The 24,211-nt window shown below is 48.5% G+C and overlaps 2 protein-coding genes and 1 long non-coding RNA gene across 6 annotated transcripts in view; 2 read left to right on the forward strand and 1 right to left on the reverse strand.

Moving 5' to 3' along the window:
* Positions 1-24,211, reverse strand: part of tctn1 (tectonic family member 1) — a 39,133-nt gene that overhangs the window by 7,604 nt on the left and 7,318 nt on the right. Inside the window, exons 2-11 of one of the 3 annotated variants that reach the window (XM_060068738.1) lie at positions 15,260-15,379; positions 14,498-14,615; positions 14,133-14,266; positions 13,603-13,763; positions 13,413-13,515; positions 11,965-12,077; positions 11,247-11,267; positions 10,872-11,006; positions 10,085-10,210; positions 9,663-9,767 (exon numbers count right to left, since the gene is read on the reverse strand). In XM_060068738.1, the coding sequence (XP_059924721.1) occupies positions 9,663-9,767; positions 10,085-10,210; positions 10,872-11,006; positions 11,247-11,267; positions 11,965-12,077; positions 13,413-13,515; positions 13,603-13,763; positions 14,133-14,266; positions 14,498-14,615; positions 15,260-15,379 (1,136 nt within the window). The remainder of the gene's footprint in view (positions 1-9,662; positions 9,768-10,084; positions 10,211-10,871; positions 11,007-11,246; positions 11,268-11,964; positions 12,078-13,412; positions 13,516-13,602; positions 13,764-14,132; positions 14,267-14,497; positions 14,616-15,259; positions 15,380-24,211) is intronic. The other 2 variants (XM_060068737.1, XM_060068739.1) reach the window with 2 other exon arrangements.
* Positions 15,038-24,211, forward strand: part of LOC132470314 (uncharacterized) — a 15,968-nt gene continuing 6,794 nt past the window's right edge. The window contains exon 1 of the long non-coding RNA XR_009528625.1: positions 15,038-15,379. This is a non-coding gene — a long non-coding RNA (uncharacterized LOC132470314). The remainder of the gene's footprint in view (positions 15,380-24,211) is intronic.
* On the forward strand, positions 17,334-23,532 carry LOC132470763 (uncharacterized). 2 transcript variants are annotated; one of them, XM_060069624.1, is made up of 6 exons: positions 17,334-17,622; positions 18,925-19,166; positions 19,309-19,435; positions 19,769-19,861; positions 19,940-20,463; positions 20,560-23,532. In XM_060069624.1, the coding sequence occupies exons 1-6, from the start codon at positions 17,578-17,580 to the stop codon at positions 21,929-21,931; spliced, it is 2,403 nt and encodes an 800-aa protein (XP_059925607.1). In that variant the 5' UTR covers positions 17,334-17,577; the 3' UTR covers positions 21,932-23,532. The 2 variants fall into 2 exon arrangements, with proteins under 2 accessions (XP_059925607.1, XP_059925608.1); XM_060069625.1 differs by having other exon boundaries at positions 19,309-19,420.

Genomic DNA, 24,211 nt, shown 5'->3' on the forward strand with positions numbered 1-24,211 from the left:
ATTTTGTAGGGTGTTCGAATTCTCAGTGGTCCACCATATAGGGCACTATATAGTGGACTTAAAATAGGGTACATACGATGTACCCTACATGTTACTCCCGTATACCACAATGCAATGCGGTCGTGTTTTCCCGGAGGAGAAGAAGCTGAATAACCGGGAAAAAACGAATACATTTAATGATGGAGTCTCCGGCTTTCGTTTAGAAATGTCAACAATTTATTTGGGATTTAACATAGAAACACGTCTAAAAGCACTGATGAATGCATAATCCCCAGCTCCTGTTAGGGACTCTTATTCTGAAGGAGGAGAACGATAGTTATGTTATTATAACTCTAGTTCTATGATTGTAGGCGTAGCCGTCTAGGCTTCGCCTTATGGGCTTGTCCCGTGCGCGCGCACGCGCGCTGAAAATTCAAACTATGCACCTATCAGCGTGGGCACCGCCCACATTTCCCACGGTATCGTGTATATAGCACGGTGCATACCGTCGCTCATCCTCCACGCTTTTCTTTCAGCATTTGGAGGGTACAGCAGGTGGGAAACTAGACGGCTACGCCTACAATCATAGAACTAGAGTTATAATAACATAACTATCGTTCTATTTCATGTAGGCTACGCCGTCTAGGCTTCGCCTTATGGGCTAAGGTGAAGCTGCGAGCGGAGCCCGATCAATGTACTCCTGCTGGACCCCAGTCAAAACGACCTAAGTCACCAGAACACATTAAGACTCAAAAAAGCCAAGGATGTGTAAAACACAACAGCTTAATAAAAAACTAATTCCTCCTAGATCAAGCAAGGCAATGATCAAGGGAGAAAAAAGTGAGTCTGTAAAGACTCTGGCTCTAATCCGTGCTTCATGGAACCCATGAAAAGGAAAAGAAAAACCAGAGCAACACGGTTTCCATTAGGTCCGCTACTACCGGGGGCGGAGCCATAGAATCCGACTCTCCAATAAGGGGACTCTCTCGGCCGTTTTTAGAAGAAAAAACGGCGGGAGTGCCACACTGGTAAACAAAACCACCAGACAATTGGCGAGCCAATAGAAACCCCTCCTAGCCTGTTTTTCATTTGAAAAAAGGTGGAAGAGTAAGACTGGTAATCAAGTCCAACTCGCCAGCCGGCGAGAGGAAATCCAACCACGCCGCTTTAAAGAACATGTTTATATTCTTAAGCCGTAAAAAGGGGTCCCGGACTCCAGCACAGAGTTGCCGAGTGAGCCCCTGGACATGTCTAACATGTAAAAACGGACAAATGGGCCGGGGGAAGACCATGACGCAGCCGCGCAGATGTCTTCCACCGAAACGCCCTCCACGCTCCGTGTGGAGTGAGCTTTAACGCCCAACGGTGGCGCCAAGCCCTGCCGAGAGTAGGCTAAGCAAACACCCTCACATACCCAGCGAGAAAACCGCTGCTTAGAGAGAGCGCGGCCCCTGCTAGCGTCGCTATAACACACAAACAACTGTTGTGTGGAGCGGAACGCGGCCGAGCGATTCACGTACATAGCCAACGCCCGAACCGGGCACAGGAGATGCAACTCCGCCTCACTAGAATGAGGCGGGGGGTGAAAAGCCTTAAGCACAATATCCCTCGACCGAAAATAACTATTAATGTTCTTCGGGAGGAACGCAGGATTAGGTCTGAGCAACGCGAAGGAGCTGTCCTCGTTTAGCAACAAGCAACTCGGGCTGACAGACAGAGCGGTTAGCTCACCGGCCCGCTTGGCAGAAACCAAGGCCAACAAGAGCGCCGTCTTATATGACAGGGCATCCAAAGGGGCCTGAGAAAGAGGCTCGAAAGGATCCCTGGACAATCCGCGCAACACGGTGGGGAGATCCCAGCGTGGTGTAAGCACGCGTGAAACAGGCCTAACCCGTCTAGCCCCACGCAAGAATCTCTTGACCAGTGGATGGCTGAAGATCGGTCCACCATCACAACCTGCATGGCCAGCCGAAACGGCTGCCGCATAGACCTTGATAGTGGAGAAGGCCAAACCTTTTTCCAATAAGTTTTGCAGAAATGAAAGCACGCTTCCCACCTCGCATTGAGATGGGACAGCGTGGTTCTTCTCACACCAATTAGAGAAGGCGCACCACTTCGCCGCATAGAGGGAAGAAGTAGAAGGCGCACGAGCGCTCTGAATCGTGTTGATAACCGTCTCAGGCAAACCTTTGCCCTGCAGGATCAACCTCTCAGGAGCCAAACCAACAGCCGTCCCGAGACATCGGGCAGGTGGTGCACCGTCCCGTGGGCCTGTGAAAGCGCATCCGGCCTGAACGGTACTGGCCACGGCGCTGACCGTGAGAGCGCGGCCAGCTCTGGAAACCACAGAGCTGAACGGTTCTCCGGGGCCACTAATATCAGGGACAGACCCTCCTGTCTGACCCGTTCCAGAAGAGGAAGGATCAGCTGGAGCGGGGGAAACGCATACAAGAGAGCCCGCGGCCAAGGTGTGTGTGCCAACGCATCTACCCCCAACGGGGGAAGATCCTGAGGGCTGAGGGAGAACCACCACCTGCAGTGCGTGTTCTCCCTGGACGCGAAGAGGTCCACCTGCGCTGTCCCGAACCTCTGCCAGATCAGTCTGACAATGTCGGGATGTAACCGCCACTCGTCTCGGCGGGGACCGCCTCGAGACATGAGGTCCGCCCCAAAGTTCTGGGCGCCCGCGATATGCAGGGCTCTCAGACAGAGGAGATACTGATGAGCCCAAAGCCAGAGCTCGACCGCCTTTCGGTGGAGAGCAGGGGAGCGGACTCCCCCCTGTCTGTTGATGTACGCCGCCGCCGACACGCTGTCTGTCCTGATCAGAACGTGGCAGCCGCGCACCAGGTGAAAGAAATGCAACAGCACTTTCCTCACAGCGTCGAGCTCCAACACATTTATGTGTGCTGTAGGGGGCGTGCGCCACTCGTCTCCGACCGAGTGAGAGAGGCACGTTCCTCCCCAACCCGTCAACGAGGCGTCCGTGAAGACCACTACGTAGGACGCCACCCTGCCCAGGGGAACACCCTTGAGAAGGGCGGAGGGTCCTTTCCAATATTCCAGGTCTGGCGACACCGAACGGGGGACGAGGAGCACCCTGAGCTTGTGTCGCCTGGGGTCCAACCGTTGGCGAGCAAACCACCGCTGGAGTCTGCGCATAAAAAGCAGACCCAGGGGGACCACGGGGTGGGCAGCTGCCATCAGCCCCAACAGGCGCATGGTGGACAGTGCGGTCACGTTTCTGCAAACGTGAAAACGGGAGAGCGCCGACAGGATGGCGTCTCGCCGAGGAGGCGAAAGCATCGCAGTCATGGTGGCTGAGTCTAGGCAAAGCCCCAAGTAGACTGTCTGCCGGCTGGGGAGCGGGGAGCACTTCTCCCAGTTGATGGCAAAACCCAGGAAGGAGAGATGGTTTATCACCAACATGGTGTCCCTTCTCGTGGTCTCTTCTGAGTTGCTCAGAATAAGCAGATCGTCTAGGTAGAAGAGAATCCTCTTTCCCTGACGCCTGAGCGGTTCCAACGCCGTCTCCACACACTTCGAGAAGGTGCGCGGAGCCAGGGAATAGCCGAACGGCAGACACTGGTACTCGTACGCCATCCCCATAAAGGCAAAGCGGAGAAACTTCCTGTGCGCCTGCCGAACAGGGACGTGGAAGTAAGCATCCTTGAGATCCAGGGATGTGAACCAATCGCCCTCTCTCACACACCGGAACAATGCTCAGACCGTGAGCATTCGGAACTTTCTCGTGGCAACGAATCTGTTGAACACGCGAAGATCCAGAATAGGTCTCATTTCCCCTGACTTCTTGGAAACCAGGAAGTAGCGGGAATAAAAACCTAGGTGAGACTCGTGGGGGGGAACGACAGTGATGGCCCCCTTTACCAAGAGAGGTGCCACCTCTGCTGCCAGAGCCGTGCTCGCAGCCGGGTCCCGTAGCGTGGTCTCCACCAACCCCATAAAGGGTGGGGGACGACGCTTGAACTGTATGGGATGGCCCCATCTCATTGTGGTGTCCAACCACGATGGCAGAACGCACCGCTCTTGCCAACACGCATAGCGGTTGGAGAGAGGGCGAGCCGACAGCTGAGGAAGACCGTCCAGGAATAACCCGTATTCCTCTGCCCCTACCGCCTCCACACTGCGTGTGAACCAAGGGGGGCTTCCCACGAAAGGGAGGAGGCTCAGCGAGCGTAGGAGACGTACCAGAACCAGCCGCTGTAAAAACAACGAGCTGTCTAGACGTTGCGCTCGTGACCGCTGAACAGGGAGCGAGCCGTCCGGCCGGCGCACCTGTGCGCATGCGCTGTCCGCAGGCTGTAGCCACAGCGCGCGGACCCATCTCCTCACCTTTATTGTGGGGAACCAGGGGACCGGTAGGCCTACAAGCGGCCGTATCCACGGGCTCGTGCAACGAGTCTCTGATCCGTCCACGAGGCTCCAAGGGACGCCGCTTCTTAGAAGCAGGGGCTGAGAGGGGGAAAGAGGCAACATGGAGGAGCGCACCACAAGCGTAGGACGCAGGTGGCCTGAGGAATATCGCTCTTTAGGTACCATGTACTGCCGTTCGGCCGAACGGTCTTTACTTTTTTCTTTAATAGGGAAAGAAAAAGTAGGAGCAAGCGTCCTGAACTTCCCGGTCCGTGGCGCTGCTGCTCTCCCCGTGCGCGGCGGCTGCTGCACCGGGGCTGGAGTCGGAGGCGGCCCCATGGAACGCTGGGACCGGCCTAGACCCCGCTTCCTCTCAGCCTGCTGGCGGGAGGAGCCCGTGAGAATCGCCCCGAACCGGGAACGATTCTCACGGACTGACTGCTGGTGCGCGAGCACCTCGGAGAACCTGGGACCAAATAGGCCATCCGGCGCTAGTGGACCCTGGACGAGGCTGGCCCGCTCTCGTTCCGGCACCGCAGTGTGGGAGAGCCATATGACCCTTTGAATCATGGTAGCCCACGCCATATGCTGGCCGGCCGAAACAGCTATCGGCTGGCATAGCTGGAGGATGGCGCTGGAAAAGCGGGAAACCGCCAGCCATCTCGCGGCTTCCTCCGGGCCGTAGGCCTCCCTGTCAGCCGACAAGGAGACCATGGCAGAGGAGAGCAGGGCAATGTTGTTGACCGCCGCCGCGGATTGAGAGGCACAAACGAACACCATGTCTGTTAGGCCGACAATCTGCTTCTGGAGGCGGTCGGGGGGCAGCGGCTTTTCGTTAGGGAGCCATCCGGCGCCCGGACAGAGAAGCGCTGCAAGGGGAGGCTGCAGGCGAGGGATCCCCCTCGCCTGAGTATCGGCCCAACCCTCCACGTTGGTGAAATCCGTGTAGGATCTTACCGGACCCTTCAGGGTCGAAGGGTCCTCACCTGCAGCAATAAACAAGTGCTGCAAAGGCGGGAACAAGGGGCACTGGGTAACCCGCCGGGAAAAAGATGGGGTGCGAAAGCACTCGCCCTGCATATCGTCAGATACGGGGGCAAGAGGCGGGGCCGGCATGGGAATCCCTTTGATGGCCGCCGCCTCACCCATGATCTCCTGGAAGAGATCGGTCATCCGGCGCGGACCCTCGTGTTGTATGACGGTGGCGGTTGTAACCCGAGAGCGGGAAAAACCGGACGCCGAGTCGCCGTCCAGGGAGGCGTCGATGATGCCATCGTCGACGTCAGGGCCGGCCCTGAACAGGTCGATGGCGTCAGCCAGTTCCACCGCAGGGGAAAAGAAGAGATGCCTGGAGAGGATCCACTCTTCAGGCAGCTCCCGGCAGGCGACACAGGAGACGGGGGCCGCCATAGCAGCCGCGGCGTGGTCGGCGCCGAGGCACCGAAAGCACGCCAAATGCCCGTCACCCGGTGCCAGGGAGGCGGGACAGGAGGCGCATAGGAGTCCTGAGAAGGACCTAGCTCCAGGAGCGCTCTCAGGTGGCCCTGAAAAGGGCCGTTTGTCCGCGGCCTCGCCCGAGCCGCTGCCACCGGCTTGGGAGATCCGTGTTGATGTTCTCATCTTCTTAATAGTAGTTCTCAATTTCTCGCTGATAAGCACAAGTGCTGAAAGAAAAGGGAGGATGAGCGACGGTATGCACCGTGCTATATACACGATACCGTGGGAAATGTGGGCGGTGCCCACGCTGATAGGTGCATAGTTAGAATTTTCAGTGCGCGCAAGCGCGCGCACGGGACAAGCCCATAAGGCGAAGCCTAGACGGCGTAGCCTACATGAAATAGAACAGAAGTGTCTGCGTGTGGGTCGCTGTTTTGACTCTGTGTTGGGAGCGCTGGAAATAAAGTGGATCGCCCCGTTCAGTGAATGGAGTTAACCGATTCTTCTTTTATATGTAACCCAAGTATAGGCAACAATAATTTGTACATTCGATTAGGGCTGCAACAACGAAATCGATAAAAATCGATTACTAAAAGCGTTGGCAACGAATTTGGTCATCGATTCGTTGTGTCGCGTGATTAATAAGTTACTCGTAGGCGCAGCACTGTTTACAGCCAGCCGCCGACCTGTTGGTTCATGGTTCATGCACGCCCACAGCGAGCTTTAGTGTGAGCGACCACAGCTTGTATTTTGGTCATATCTTAACACTGGACTGTAGGCCTACATAAAAGTGTTGTACCTTCACTGTCTTTGAGTTAAAAAAACTCCTTCAACTCAGTATCCGTCTAGTCCAACCGAAAACTCTGTCAGCTGCTGCTGCTGCAGACGTTGTGCAGACGGGCTCGGAGACGGCACCGCGTGCATCAACAGTCATTCAAAGCAGCGGTAGTAATCACACAACCGGACGGTGTAGAAAGTCCCGTCAGTTAAAAATAGAATGTCGTTTTTAAATCCATGTTAAATCGGCCGGATATAGAGCTAGTTAGCTTAAAAAAAAAAACAGTGTCAAATGTGATGTGTTCAGGTCGGCTCAGTAATATGATTGATGAGTTCAAATGCAACAGAAAATAAATAATAATAATTGAGATTTTGGTGAAAACTTGTTTTCCCAGTAATATAAAATAGATAGTAAAGATAGAATTAGGACTTGTTTAATGTCCTATCTTGAACTATCATCATCTTATCAGCAATTAAAGCAATATTACAAGTTCTATTTCAAGGAGCTTCGAAAATGGTATCAATAGGTTTGACCGGTTAACCATGGGCATCCCTTACATACATTTAAAAGTATATCACACATTGTATGTTTTTTTTTGTGTTATCCCAGTTATGTTTTTTTAATTTTTTCATTATTTAATATTACTTTTAATAGTTCCGGGATGTTGGAGCAATAACCTGGTGTTTTTAGACTTCAGTCTGCACTGTGAATTTGAAGTAATGTTCAGTTTTTGAATAAAGATGCGTCAATTACAAATGTTTCTTTTTTTTATCCGATTCATCGATTAATCGAAAAAAGAATCGACAGATTAATCGATTATTAAAATAATCGTTAGTTGCAGCCCTACATTCGATTATTATTCATCATAGATTACAAAACAAAAGGAGATCGTTAATACTTGGGAATCACATGGGAATGAATGGAACGCGCATGCGCATTTAAAAGATAGCGTTTACAGGAAGTGCGTCATTATTAAGCATTTAGGACCCCGAGTCGATCTGGCAGCCGAGTCAATCCGACACCCACACCGTTATGAAACTAAAACTGTGATTCTGAAGAAAGCTTAAATTATATCGAAATTCCGTTTAGATATTATTGAAGATACAAGTGCGTAGATTTGTTGAATGGTTTTCACGAAGATAAACGGTTGAAAATTTATTTTGTTACGTCTTGGGCCCCGTTTACACGAAGGGAAAACGCAGATATTTCCACGCAGTTCGGCATCTCGTTTACACGAAACACCTGTTTTGATCACAGAAAACGATTATTTCTAAAAACTACGACCAAAGTGGAGATTTCTGATAATGCCAGTTATGTGTTGTCGTGTCAACTGGGAGAAACAGGGTTTTAGGTTCTCAAGCGTCACATTATGCGCCAGAAAATGCTTAAAGGGGTAGTTTGGGATTTTGGACATAGGGCCTGATTCCCAAGTTAGCCTTGGTGTTCTTTATCATTGGAGACAGTTTTCAACACATTTTATTCAGTCCTTCTAGTTGTAGAGTTCGCTCGTGCTAGGCTAGCGCACGGCAACGGGCAATACTAGCTTGCTAATAAAACAGTCTTACCCACTCCACAGTACACCCGAGGTAAATCTTTATAACGTCAGGCTATAGATGTAAATGTCTGTGTTGATAGAATAATGCCAGAAATAAAACTAACCTTGCATCGCATGAATCATCGCATTTTGAAGGACTACTATTTCAGCAGCAGCGGAATTTAACCTAGGTATCAGTCCGCCGCTGCCGTAGCCTACTCGCCTACTACCAGGAATATAACACTGCTGCTGAGACACAGCATGTCCCTCAAAATGCAATGCAATGAAAGGTTGGTTTTATTAGGTGAGTGCTGAATGCAGCGCTCAACAATTGTTCTTCATAAGTTTTATTCTTTCTTTCTTGCTTTATTATTCTCTACAAACGTTGGGACCTATCTCCTTCCTCAATTTCAGCTAGAGACTCCATTAAAAATTTGAAATATTCAGAATAGCTTGGAATCGCGCGTTTCTTTTCATATTTTTTTACTTTTTTACACTTAAGATATTCTACTTTTAAAATATAATTTTTTAACATGGAAGTAAATGGGAGGACGGCAGAGCCGTCCTATGGTACTTCAACTGTTTAAGGCCGTGTTCACATCTAGCTTTTTTTTAAATCTGCCAGCGCTTGTTTTACATTATATTCCTATGGAGCAGAGGGTTTCTGGAAAAAGTCACGGCCGTTTTTTTAAACGCCTCTCCCAGCGTTTTTTTCTGCCATACGGAGCTTGAAAAAAGTTCAACTTTCAGGAAGAAAGCGGCCGACGTAAGGCGTCTTTTGGGCAACTGACCAATCACAAGCGGAACATTGACACTTCGTGGCGAAGGAATCTCTCGACTGTCAAAATAAGAAACAATAGAAGACAAACCACTCGGGCAAGTGCCGTCGGAGCGATTAATAGCTGTAATTACAGAACATGTCGAGATCTACGACATGTCTAATGGGCTCTATCCTGGATACATAGTAGGCGAGTAACGTCGGGTCTAGAATGGGTTCGTTGCTAGGCGATAGAAAAAACGCTCTCTGCGCTTTTAGGGCAAAAAAACGCTACCAGCTTTTCTTTTTGTTGAAAAAACGGTCGGCTCAACTTTTCCCTATTACAAAAAACGCTAGATGTGAACACGGCCAAAATGAATTCAACTGCTGTTTTGAAAGGAACAGGATGTCGCTCGTGTTATTCGTTGTTGTTGATTCAGAGGATTCTGATTGGCTTGCATGGCTTTATCCTTCTCCCTACACTGCATTTTAAAAGTAGAATATCTTAAAAAGTATAAAATATATGAAAAATCCGAAAAGAAGCGTGTGATTCCAAGCTATTCTGAATATTTTAAAATTTGAATGGAGTCTCTAGGTGAGCAATTGAGGAAGGAGATAGGTCCCAAAGTTTGTAGAGAATAAGAAAGAAAGAAAGAAAGAAAAATAATAAAACTTATGAAGAACAATAGTTGAGCGCTGCATTCCACCTAATTTGTGGGTATCATAATAAGGCTGTAACATAGGAAAAGGTCTGAATGATGAATGCTTCCAGTATATATAATATAATAAGATGCACTGGACACCAGTAAAGGATATTTTGCTGTTTTCGTCCCAGATATTACTGGGAGCCCAGTCACATAACCAGGATTCCCACTGCGTTGGACTGTCCCTTCTTGGCCGTCTTCTTCCTACAGGTGGGTTAAGTTACATTATTTAAAGTTCCAAGAACAGACTTCCTGCCATACAATCAGTCCTGATGGAATAAAGGCTAGCATTGATGTCATGTGACCACACAACAGGTCAATGTGAGCTTGCCTCACTCAAGTCTGTCTGACACGGCTGTGGGCCTTGGGCTTAACACCTTTGTAGAATGGTACTACCAACTGCCATTACATAAAGCAGTGGTGAGAAGGATAACATTGATAATGACAACACTGCCTCCATATCCCATCCCATTCATACTTTTTAGTTCAATTCATTTTGCTTAAAAGACTTAGTTCAGCACCTGGACAAATGTAATCCCAAACTGCAGCTCCAGTGAGAGTGCGGTTCCGCTCACAGGCCCCAGCACCAGAGCGGCGGAGACATTCACTATTTCTCCTGCAGGGTTGTACTTCACAACCAGAGAAACCTGGTGGAACAAACACAGCACATCCATCATCATATACATATCTACATTATGTAGTGTAGGGTGGGGTTATAGACAGACAGAGAGGGTGGGGTTATAGACAGAGGGTAAGGGTTATAGACAGACAGAGGGTGGGGTTATAGACAGACAGTGGTTGGGGTTATAGACAGACAGAGGGTGGGGTTATAGACAGAGGGTGGGGTTATAGACAGACTGAGGGTGGGGTTATAGACAGAGGGTGGGGTTATAGACACAGGTCGGGGTTATAGACAGACAGAGGGTGGGGTTATAGACAGAGGGTGGGGTTATAGACAGACAGAGGGTGGGGTTATAGACAGACAGAGGGTGGGGTTATAGACAGACTGAGGGTGGTGTTATAGACAGAGGGTGGGGTTATAGACAGACAGAGGGTGGGGTTATAGACAGACAGAGGGTGGGGTTATAGACAGACTGAGGGTGGTGTTATAGACAGAGGGTGGGGTTATAGACAGACAGAGGGTGGGGTTATAGACAGACAGAGGGTGGGGTTATAGACAGACTGAGGGTGGGGTTATAGACAGACAGAGGTTGGGGTTATAGACAGAGGGTGGGGTTATAGACAGACTGAGGGTGGGGTTATAGACAGACAGAGGCTGGGGTTGTATACTTGTGCTCAGAGACCCACCTGCTGCACCACGTTGAGACAGAGGGTGGAGTTGACCAGGGTGGGCTCGAGGGTCATTGCTGGGCCGAGCTCCACAGGAGACAGAGTCTCCTCTAAAGACCTGAGATTGGCTGACGTCAGGACCACGGCAACCACCTCAAAACAAGGCCACATATAGTTCAGTATAGATGGATTCTACAGTCAGTGGCAGATGTATTATTCAAGGGACAGTGCAGCTCCCTGTTCTCTGTTTATTGGCCTGTTCTTCACATGTGCAACACGGAGGATTGTTGAACTACTACTTTGTGATTTTACTGCTAAATAACATTCCAACTGAGCAAGCCTCACTGTTTATTACTGTGCTATGGAGTAAAGAGGAAAGGGCATATTACTTACTGTAGCATTTTCATTCTTCCCCTGATAAAAAAAAAAGAAAAGAATAATTGTATTAATATTTTGTTAATGAATGAAGATTTCAATTTGTTGTTTTGGAATTAGTTAATGAGAAGGATTTAGTGGTGGGTGATATTATGGGATGGGAAGCAGACAGGACTGGTGAATGGACGGACCTCATGTCCTTCTGGCACGCTACTGAGAAAGCCACCAATGAAGACGGTGAAGAGACACGCTTTCCAGGACAGAGACAATGAGGTCCCCCCCCCCCCCCCCACTCCTCTTATACACATATTTTCTGATGTACATCCTGGCAATTAATGTACGCACTTATTGTACATTGTACATACTTGATTTTACAAATAGTACTTCGCATTGTGTAGCGTCTTATCCTAGCTATCTTTTTTTTCACTTGTTTCTATGAACATCCTTACTGTATCGACAGCGATAAATTGTTTCTTTTTTTTTGACAAATGTACTTTTTGTAAGTTGCTTTGGATAAAAGCTTCTGATAAATGCCCTAAATGTAAATGTATATGTAATATATGGACACGGCAACTGTTTAATCTTTTCTCAAGTTCCCTTAAATGAATTGTGCTGAATAATTTTCACTCCCATCAGATGATGCTAATTCCCAGTAAAGATAGACAGAGTGAGGTCTGACAGAGAGGATGTGGAGGCCTGTGTAGGTGTACATGAGACAGACTGAGTGAGGACTCACAGAGAGGACGCGTAGGCCTGTGTAGGTGATCATGTGGAGGGCCTGCAGCTTGCTGCAGTCTCTATCCACCACCATGCTGATGGTGCAATGGCTGACCTGCTGCTTCAGGAAAGCTGAGCAGAAGAACACAAGCAACCCCAATATGACTTACCCCTACTTAAAACATCCAAATACCTCGCGTCCTGCTACGCGGTCCACTACCTCCATCTAGTGGCTACTTGACGCCAGTGGTCCTTCTCCTCACACACCAGTCTGCAATCCTCCTATCACCATTCCCTACTTCAGCCGGCGGCGCCAGTTCGTCGTTACGTCTACCTAGTCAGTATCGGTCCTACCAGCATTCTCGAAACTCTGTCTCTAGCCTGTCCCCTTGATAACCACCTCTCTTCCTCTCTAGTACTCCCCCCGCCATCGAACCCCTGCCTGCCTGACTACCCGCCTGTTGTCGAGTCCTTGCCTGCCTGACTGCCTGCTCGTTACCGGACCCCTGCCTGCCTGACTACCCGCCTGTCGCCAAGCCCCTGACTGTCTGATCCCCCGCCTGTTACCGGACCCCCTTGCCTGTCTGACTACTCGCCTGCCTACCAATAAACCCCATTCCCTTTACCCCGTCTCTGCCTTCCTGTGTTCTGCACTTGGGTCCCCACGTTCCGTACCCTTAACAGTGTGGGACGTAAAAACCTACATTTTCAGTTGTAAATTAAGACTTGTGGAGAGTAAATCATAATTCTGTTGTTGTGGTTGGCTATAACAACCCTGGATTTTTATTGGTGGATACAATTGTGGATTTTTATTTCCATAGTCCAAAATAGTGCCAAAACCCTTTGTGTCTCCAGAGCAGTTAGTTTCCACAGGATGTGATGTGAAATTGGCGAAAGCAGATCCGCACCTTGCAAAAAAGGTTCACATTTAAAAAACAGGACAACGGGCGCTCAGCGGGTAAAGCGCGTACCATTAATGCCCAGTCCTTACTGCAGCGACCCGGGTTCGATTCCCGCCCGTGGTCCTTGGCTGCATGTCCTCCCTCTATCTCCCATACCTTCCTGTCTTACTCACTCTAAAAAGGATACAACTTTCAAAAATTGGTCTTAAAAATATTTTTAAAAAATACAGGACATCATGCATTTGTCGATATATATCCACAGATTAGAATATGACTTGGTGTGATCACAAATCGTAATTTACAAGCGTAGAGTTTTGTTTTTTTCACATCACAAAACATTATTTACATCTGTGGATGTTTAAAATACGTGTCGTAATATCGGCACTAAATTCACTCCATCTTGCTAGACACAAGGCTCCCACAAAGGATGCCCTCAAAGATTAAAGACTTTTAAGTATCTTGTACGGGACACACAAGTTATAATGGTGAAAGCAACATTTCACACCCATTTCTAGCCTTATCCATTGTTTGGGCCCAGAGTAAAGACCATTGGGAAGATACTTACCAGCAGGATTTGTGTCCAAGCAATTTGTATTAACAGCAGCAGCAGGAAACTGCAGGATTCCCCGCTCTCCATTTTCTCCTAAAGTGTCTATCACATCACCATACTACAAAAAACAGAGAATTTTAAACCTTTAATGTAATAAATCAAATAAGCAATTTCTTTGAAACTCACAGCCTAAATAAAGACCCACCTGGTAACCGGGGGAGACGGGGGAGACGGGGGAGACGGGGGAGACGGGGGAGACGGGGTCGCTCCCCGAGCTAGAGGGGAGGTCCTCAAACGCCTTGAAGAGGGAATCAAAGTTTGTGTCGGTTGGAACGGCAGGCAGCGAGTAGGACAGACTCTCAACATCTAGAGGAGGAATAGAGACAAAACACAGGCAGGGTCGGCCATTGGACTGAAATACAAAGAGTGCATCAGCTAGTGGAGCCGAATGATGAGGTCAGTGATCTCTGGTCATAACCTGATGTTCACAACCAAGAGCAAATTTTAACACAAGCCTGATGTTCAACAGGCCCACAAAGCCTGTTATATTGCTACATGTTCAATCATAATGCTTTGATAATATATCACATAATTATAAAACAATCAATTACAATTTAACAACAAATATAAATATCTTTCCTGGGAAAAAATATATCTCTGGAAAGAATTGCAAAAACCAGTGAGAAGTATGGAAGTAACAGGAAGCTGAATCCTAGGGTGGCTTGGTAAACTTACTGTTCTGTGAGTGAATACAGAAGATGTCAGCATTAACATACTTCTGGATGAAGGTATCCTGTGTGGAGAAGCCCTCTCCAGTTTTCCCTAAAGAATAGTGCACAACGTCGTGCTGGCATAGCTGCTGATTGCCACTGTAGAGACAGAAAGATGAAGGTAAGGGGACAGGAGAGTTAGACAGCGAGCTTAGTTGGAATACATATAAATTAACCAACAATTTTAACAGTGTTGTAAACTCCTTAAACCTCATTGGAGGTTGTGTATTATGTAAAGAATGAACCACAGCGGGTAAAACTGGGGGGTGATGAGGAGGACGAGGCCAGCAGAGTGCAGACCAGTGATGGACTGAAGGAGGTCGGACTTGCCTGACGGTGCTGATGGAGCAGTGGGTGAAGAGGGCCGCCTCCCCACCGCACTGCGGGTCACAGCAGCAGTTCAGGTCACATGCGTCCCTCTGCTTGTCACAAGGACACAGCCTGCCAACTGGCGCACATGTTAGTGAGAACAGCCTGCCCACTGACACATCTTAGTGAGAAAAGCCTGCTAACTGACACATGTTAGTGAGAAAAGAATACCAACCCACACATGTTAGTGAGAAAAGCCTGCTAACTGACACATGTTAGTGAGAAAAGAATACCAACCCACACATGTTAGTGAGAAAAGCCTGCTAACTGACACAGCTGTTAGTGAGACCAGCTTACAAACTGACCAAACACGTTAGTGAGAACAGCCTGGCAACTGACACAGATGTTAGGGAGAGAACAGCCTACCAACTGACCACATGTTAGTGAGAACAGCCTGCCAACTGACATCATGCTAGGGAGAACAGCCTACCAACTGACCACATGTTAGTGAGAACAGCCTGCCAACTGACAACATGCTAGGGAGAACAGCCTACCAACTGACCACATGTTAGTGAGAACAGCCTGCCAACTGACCACATGTTAGTGAGAACAGCCTACCAACTGACACAGATGTTAGTGAGAACAGTCTGCCAACTGACACACATGTTAGGGAGTACAGCCTACCAACTGACCGTATAAATAGTGTACGACCAGAATACTTGACACCGGCACCATCCCGAAAGGACCAGCTGTGTTGAAGCAGGTTTGTGGCTATATCGTTACCTTGGGGGACCCCGGTAGGAAGCCGTCCGGACAGCGGGAGCGGCTCAGGGACTGTTAACGGGACATCGGTCCCTGGAGGTGAGACATCGGTCCCTGGAGCAGGGACATCGGTCCCTGGAGGTTGTGTTATCGTGTACCCGGGGGTTGACGTGATTTCTGAAAGCTCGTACTCTGTCGTTGATGAATTGAGAAGTTCTTCTTTAGAATTTCCGTCAATGTTCAACTCGACACTGGAGTTGTAACTTGAAGAATTCCCATCGATGGAAGATGCGTTTGATAGAATAATAATAATAATAATAAGTAATATGGACTTCATGCATACAGCAAGCGGCGCCATTTTAGTTATTCCGGTTGCTATGGTAGCGGGGCGGTGGAGGCTGTGGGTAAGATGCTCTTCTTCTGTAGTGAGTCCTTCACATGCCGCTTCCAACCTGAAGCTGCTTAAAACGCCCCCTGCTGGGCCTTAATGTGAGGCATGTCACAGCACTGCGCTGAAGGCTGTACTGTGCCATAACAAGACAGTGTCCGTGGATACCATCAAACCAAGGTTATAAATAAACACACAAGAGGAGGGCTGGTGTCAGTTAGGTCAGTGACATCCTCAGAACATAGCCTATTTTGACTGGGACAGGAACTAATGGTCCTACCTTAGAAGGTCAGCAGGCGACTCAATAAGTCCCTTCTGTGGTTGCCAATTCAAATCAGATTTAGATATTTTGTAAAAGAAAAATCTGATGGTTTGTGTAGATAAAACTCACCTTTTCACTTCACGGTGAGGGCCAACTAAATCACTTCAAAGTGTAAATGCACCTGCAGGCTGAAACTCAAACTCTTGAGTTGCCAAGGGAGTAAGTTTGATGCTCACTATCTCTCTCTCTCTTCTGCTCTGTCCGTTTCTGACCCTTCCAGTATCTGTTTCATGTTGTTGTTTTTATAAATATTGAAGGATAAAGGAACTATGTATCGACAATGGTGTGTAGTTGACATGAATATTCATAGCCGTTACCAGCTGTACAGCACTATCCTAATTATTTAATGGAATTTTTAAATGGGGATTATCATTATTATTGGCGTTTATATCACTGTGATGTTGTTCGATAAGATAGGCTACACATTAAGAAATACAAAGTGAGTCATTAAGCATTATTTGTAAGTAGTTGAAATTAGTAATTTAAATTGTTAATAAACCGTAGAGTAATGACAAAAGGTGGTCAAATGTTGTCAGATAACGCTGTGCCAACTTGTAGAAACATTCTAGCATTGTGTCCTCGGTGAACGGGGACGGTGTGGAACAAGAACATATGACGGGGACAAGAACACATGAGGGGACCAGAACACATGACGGGACCAGAACACATGAGGGGACCAGAACACATGACCGTGGGGACCAGAACACGGGGACCAGAACACATGACGGGGACCAGAACAACACATGACGGTGACCAGAACACATGACGGTGACCAGAACACATAACCGTGGGGACCAGAACACATGACGGGACCAGAACACATGACGGGACCAGAACACATGAGGGGGATCAGAACACATGACGGTATGGGACCAGAACACATGACGGTGACCAGAACACATGACGGTGACCAGAACACACAAAGGGGACCAGAACACATGACGGGGACCAGAACACATGACGGGGACCAGAACACATGACGGTGTGAGACCAGAACACATGACGGTGTGAGACCAGAACCCATGATGGGGACCAGAACACATGACGGGGACCAGAACACACGACGGGGACCAGAACACATGACGGGAACCAGAACACACGACTGTGTGGGACCAGAACACATGACGGTGGGGACCAGAACCCATGACGGGGACCAGAACACATGACGGGGACCGGAACACATTAGGGTGGGGACCAGAACAAATGAGGGATCATCTGAGATTGATCATTAAATCAATGAGCTTTTCGTCTCGCCAAAGTCTGACACAAATTCAATAAAAACAGTCACAATTTTGAAATCTTGGATAAAGTGTGAGCCAAGACTCGAGAAGGTCGGACGCGTGTGACGCGTCCCCCCCTGGAGCGCCGTGCTGGTGATGGGGGGGGGGGGGGAGGGGGGAAGAGGCAAGAGGGAAACCTTCATCTGAGGATGACGCGGAGGAGGGGATCGCAAACAGCGACGAATAGTAGGCCTACGCTGGAAAGGCGAAAATGATTACCGTAGATTCCGATGGACATATATTCCGATCTTTAAAAGCATTGGATACTCCTTTACGAGCCCCATTCTGCCGGATTCATATTTTTGACTGAGAGACGCTGGAGCTAGAAGAGGGGACACCATCTGGAGTGATGGGCTGTCGTTTTTCTGGACCATGGATCGAAGGAGAACCGGGGGTGAGTATTGCTCTGCTGCGGATGCTCAGTGGGCTGCATGCTTCAAATACTGTAGTTATGTGCACGAGACCCCCATTACCGCAATCACGGCTTGATGTCCATCACGGCTGGATGTCATTCACAGGGAGACGTCTGGTACCAATCCCACTGTGACGTATGTAGGCCTAGGTGTGATTTGACCAAACAAGATACAGCGATTTATTAACTACACGTTTTCATTTTTGAGTGTGTGTTTGTGTGTGTGTGTGTGTGTGTGTGTGTGTGTGTGTGTGTGTGTGTGTGTGTGTGTGTGTGTGTGTGTGTGTGTGTGTGTGTGTGTGTGTGTGTGCGCGCGTGAGCGTGCGTGTGCGCGCGCGCGTGTGTGTGTGTGTGTGTGTGTGTGTGTGTGTGTGTGTGTGTGTGTGTGTGTGTGTGTGTGTGTGTGTGTGTGTGTGTTTGTAAGTAGAGAGGGACTGCGCATAGTTGAAGGGATAATAATAACCCTTACATAACATGCATTAATTATAGCCGAGACGATATAACTCCCGCCATTTCCTACCATCTCCTTATCACTACCACACACAGGCTGAGGAGGTTGGCTGAATCTGGGCTTTAACATTTGCCTCCTCCACCTACCCTGGATTTTCCTCACAGGGGCCATTTTGTGTTTTGAGCACACTGTGCAGTCACTTGCATCTTGAGTTCTCTCTCTCTCTGCCTCTCAATCTCTCTCCCCCCCTCTCCCTCTCTCTCCCCCCCCCCCCCCCCCCCTCTCTCCCCCCCCCCCCCCCCCCCCCCCCCCCCCCCCTCTCTCTCTCTCTCTCTCTCTCTCTCTCTCTCTCTCTCTCTCTCTCTCTCTCCTCTCTCTCTCTCTCTCTCTCTCTCTCATATACATTTTAATTACCTTGGTGAAGCATAATTTGAATAATCTCTCTCTCTCTCTCTCTCTCTCTCTCTCTCTCTCTCTCATATACATTTTAATTACCTTGGTGAAGCATAATTTGAATAATCTTCCTCTTGCTCGCTCTCTCTCCCTCTCTCTCTCTATGCCTCTCCCTCTCTCTCCCCCCCTCTCCCTCTCTCTCTCCCCCTCTCTCCCCTCTCTCTCTCTCTCTCTCTCTCTCTCTCTCTCTCTCTCTCTCTCTCTCTCTCTCTCATATACATTTTAATTACCTTGGTGAAGCATAATTTGAATAACCAATAATAAGCCTATTCTCCTAAGTCATGTTACTTGAGGCAGCATTGTGTCGTGACCGCTCACGAAACCGACCTAAACAGTGTGATGACATCACTATACTCTCGGCCTCTCCCTCTGTGTCGCAGGTGAGTGGGAGGCACGTGTCCCAGCTTAGCAAACAAGATGCCCTGCGCATTCTGGCAGCCTATGAGCAGCCAATCACAATGCAGATCAAGCCACGGAGGCATTTTCGACAGAATGGCAACACACATGGCGATGGCCGTTCCTGGGAGACCCTCCCTCTCAGCCTGCAGAACCTCAGCCTCCCCCTGCAGGCACCGAGACCCCCTGCCTCGGACCCCAGGGGGAGCCCTGCCTCCCAGGACAGGTCGGGACACACATCCTGTCTCCTTGTTTCATTGTGTTGTCATTCGTATGGATTCATATGTTATTGTCCTGCTGAAGGTTTTGATTTGATGCTTGGTGCCTTCAGTTCTTCCTTACCTTCTGTCGGCCCCTATTTCACCCAGGCGCCATTGGAGACATCTCGTGGTCCAACAGGACCGTTGTGATGAGGGGATGTATGAGTACCTACCGACCGCCCCGCAGGACACCATTGACATGGGGCCTGTTGGCTACCAGGTGATTCAGAAAAATGTATGTTCTCAAGGAGCAGCAGTGTATAACCTTTAAAGCTGGTTGAAGGAGGATGGCAAAAATTGAGGATTCTATGTTTTTCCTAGATTCTTGTTTATTCTAGTAACAGCGACACAATGGCATACTGCTGCTGTGTTTTAGATCATAGGACACAAACCAACCCATTGAAACAAAATCATATCTTTTTGGGAATTACTGACTTTAAATATTGAGTGATGCAGCTGGAAGTTCTGCAGTTATTATGTCAATATGTCCAGTGCTTGCTGGAAGATTGAAATTAACACATTTTCTGGAGTTTTCCTCAACCTCTTTGCCTATCATTGGTTCTCTTAGGATAAAGACTTAACCAGTAGAGACCCAAACAACTCCAGCTGCTTGCTAGGCTGCTGCAACAACCCTGCAGAACCCAGCAGCTTCTACACCCAGGTAGCTCATCGTGCATACCTGTCCTCCTTCTCCTGTTCTTGTTTGAGATGGGGTTGTTAACGACTACTACTCCCACAGCAGATGGAAGACAGCAGCGTCATGGCTGAGAATCCCCATGGCTACCTCCCCCTTCACCATGAGCTGGACAGCGGCCTCGGCTGGACAGACGGCTCCCTCCACCAGGGGGATCTCTCCGGGCTGGAGACCGAGGAGGGAGGCCTGGACGAATGCCACCAATACAGCAGGGGCTATGTCCAGGGCGGATGTGCGGGACACGGCTTCGGCCGCGGCTCTCCGTCCTCAGAGTCCTACATGTCCTCGGAGCTCAGTGACTCTGGCTTCTGCAGCGTGAGCACCGGGGAGTTCCGGCGCTTCCAGAGGCTGCTGGAGAAGCGGATGCGGCTGTACAACGCCCGGCTCCACCACCCGGCAGAACCCTGCGAGAAGAGGGAGCGACGCGACAGCTGTCCCAAGAGCCACCGCGAGCTGCTGGAGGCCATTCCTGAAGCGCTGGCCATGCAGCCCCTGCTCCCGAACCCCCGGGCGGGAGTAGGGCACAGCAGTGACCCAGCCATGGGCTTCTCCCCCTGCGGTCTCTCCAGGTAAACGCTATCATAAGAAAGACTGAATGGATGCATTAGAGCTTAGTTTGACAACTAGTACATAGTGGATGTCCTTAACCTGTTCTTTATTTCCAGGGTATCATCTGTCCAATTTCGCAAAGAAGACCAGCCCTGTTTGAACCGTCACAGTTCCAGCAGCGGGGCCCTCTTCAACCCATCACACGGCCACACCTCCATGGGGATGCCCATTCTTTCCACATGCAGTACCCCTTCCAGCCACCACAGACCGATGGTGCTCGGGAAACAGCATCAGGCCTCAAACTCAGTTGGGATTCTGAGGAGAAGTCGTACCCTGCACTATCGTCCGGCCCCCCACGAGTACCGCCGCCGGGCCAGCCACCCGGCGTCCCCCTCCTACACCGCAGCAACGCTTGACAGCGGGGAGACCGTGGGACCCCAGGCCCCGGAGCAAAGGGAAACATCTCCAAGTGTATTAACGTTGAACCATGCCAGTCATGCTCTATCTCCCCACCCCCATCCCCATCCGACCGCTGTGAGCCATCCCCAGGGGACACACGGTCCCTTCTATAGCACCCATTTACCCCCCCATGACTGGCCTCAGCCGCGGGAAAGAAGCATTAAAACTGAGCTAGTGGTCCCCAAAGAAGAAAGAATCAGAAGAGCCAGACCACGAGAAGCCAGCCTGCAGAATGACCCAGAGAAAGACAAGGATCTGCAAGCAGACCGGGTCCAGGATGAAGAGAGAAAACGGGAGTTTGTTGGAGACAGCAAGAGCGACCCACACTGTTTCCACACCCTGAGTCTGCCTCCCCAGCCGGGGGACATAAATGAAACATGGCCGAAGCCAGCCAGTCGATTGTCTCAGGGCGGTGGGTGTGGTGGAGGTCTCTACAGCACCCTTGAATTGCACTCTAACCCGGGGCCTGGATCCATGCCGCAGTGGGCTGACAATGAAAAGCCAAATACAATCTCTACATCCAATCCCCACGCACACTCAACCCACATCACCAACACAAACCAAAACACTCGGCTCTCAAGAAACCAGTTACTAAGGAACAGGGCTTCACGGCTCGCTGATGAGCGTGGCGGCATGAGCACCGATGAGGAGACCAATACAGAAATGCTCCAGGGTCGGTACTGGAGCCGCACAGAGAGGAGGGAACATCTGCTTATTGCCCGTGAGCAAAGGCAGCAGCAGCAGCGGGCGAGGGGCGCACCAATGAGAGAGGGACAGTACAACAGGGGAGTCACTGTGGGGGAGGACGGGAGCACAGAGAACCAAGTATGTGACGAAGACCAGTTCTTTGTGGAGGGGCGGTGCAACACTGTTCTTGAACTCAGCCAGAGGAAGTTGAATCATCTTCGGAACAGGAAACTGTACGACGATTGGACCACTGTAGAGGAGCTGTTGTCTCATGGAATCAGAATGGACAGCAGGGAAAGCAAAGTCTGTCCCAGCAACCTGCTGACCGTCACTACCGTCTAACCGCTCAGTTTAGCCTAGCATCTGTGGGTGTGGGTACCGGTGTGTGTGTGTGTGTGTTCAGGATTTTGGTTATGATCTGTACAGCACCCTTAGTAGTGAGACACTATAGATTATAACAAATCAATAAGGGTCTACCCCTATTTTTTAATGAAAGTGTTGTATGTTAGGGTATTGTGCAACTTGATGTCGTATGGTTTATTCTACATATATTTCACACATTTGATGAATAAATAAATAAATCCATATATTCTATAATTGGATTCTCAAGAGCAATGCCAAGTGGCCTAATTGTCTGAGCTATACGTCTTTGTTCACTAATGAAGCTTTTGGTGCATATGGCGGGAAGAGAAAAGTAAAAGTGTGATCAAAATGAAAAGATGCAGGTTTTACTGTCTACAATCAAAATATTGCTTAAGTTGGTGTTGTAAATATTACAAGATGTGCTGCTTCTTCATGACCTTTTCTAAGTTGACTTTCTTTCTACCATGAGCCAGGCCCTTTGACCCTACAATCTGCAGTGTGTTTACAGAACCCCTACATGACTGGACTTTACTGCCTTTCCTCATGTTGGATTATCTCAGACGATGGGCTTGTTTACATTCTAAAAAGGCCTGCACATTCAGAAAGCTGTTTGGGATGTGCAATAGTACCTCAGTAGTTCATAACTCCTTACACAAAGTATTCACCCTTGAAGTCAGGTTCCATCGTATGGTGTTACGAATCAGTTTACCCAAATAAAACTCATGAGAAAAAAAATCGTAAGAAAAAACACCTGTAGAGATGGAAGCTTCTCATAACTATAGATATTTTTCATATCACCTTATTTAAAATAGTGTAACATTTTTATTGAATCGCCAAAAGGAGCCCCGTTGTGACTTTAGATGGAATGATTAACTGTGTTGTTTTATATTTAGCAATTTAAATTTAGTAAGTTATACTTTTATAACTTTCTGAAAGCAGAAAAACAATTAGCAAAAAAGGTAAACAACTTCGTTTTAAAGTGTGAACTATACATAATTTGTTATTGACTTTAATGGTGTCATTGTACCAAGTGCATATTTGATTTGTTTTACTATCCAGAATGTTAGCAAAGAGATTCAACAGTGTTTTGTTTTGGATGCTCACTGATAGGTTAATGGATAATGTTGGTTTATCGCAGTTAAATACAAGCTATATGTAGAGCACACACACACACACATATATATATACAGAATATATATACATAAATACATAAATGTATATACACATACGTTTATGTATGTATATATATCTATATATATATAATGTACCAATGTGAAGTTATCTCTTTGAAATACTAATGCTCCTTGTTTCACCTCCTTTCTTAGTAGTTTCATGTACATAGTTGAATAGTTTGCTTTCAAATACGACAGACCTTCTGCGCTAAGCCATCGTTACTGGTGGATTGATGCGATGCACCAGGGGCCATGCAACACACACCTGGTACACAGCCCTCCTTTACACACAAACACGAGACAGGTTGAAGCACACTTTCAAAGCCAGAAACCATTGTTATAGAGGACAATATTTTAAAATATTTTGGATTTTGTCGCAGCTGATCTAATAAAAGAGGTTTAATGAAATCTAGCATTCCGTGTTGGATTCTTTGGAGATGCACTACTACTATAGTTTTGTACCAACCCACGGTAACATGCACCACTACTATAGTGGTTTGTACACTACACTCACACCTAGGATAACGTGCAATACTATTGTCGCATGTACAGTACTCACACCTAGGGTATTGTGCATTACTACTATAGCGGTATGTACAGTACTCACCCCTAGTGTAATGTGCATTATTACTATAGCGGTATGTACAGTACTCACACCTAGGGTAATGTGCACCACTACTATAGCGGTATGTACGGTATGTACAGTACTCACACCTAGTGTAATGTGCATTACTACTATAGCGGTATGTACAGTACTCACCCCTAGTGTAATGTGCATTATTACTATAGCGGTATGTACAGTACTCACACCTAGTGTAATGTGCATTATTACTATAGCGGTATGTACCTGTACACTCACACCTAGCGTAACGACGACGGCACCGTGAAGGATGACCTCTCTATTCAGGAACAAAAGTGCAGTATGGACCTTGAATTGAATCCACGGTCCTTGTATTGTATTCATCAATTGCAGAACACATGAAGAAATGCAGGGTTCGGGACGGTCTGGGTCGGCCCGAGGTATCACCAGACTGAGGGGACTGAGGGGGCCTTTGGAACGGTGGGGGACGTGCTGGGGACATCGAGG

Source organism: Gadus macrocephalus, chromosome 13, assembly GCF_031168955.1.
Source record: "Gadus macrocephalus chromosome 13, ASM3116895v1".
Classification (NCBI taxonomy): domain Eukaryota; kingdom Metazoa; phylum Chordata; class Actinopteri; order Gadiformes; family Gadidae; genus Gadus; species Gadus macrocephalus.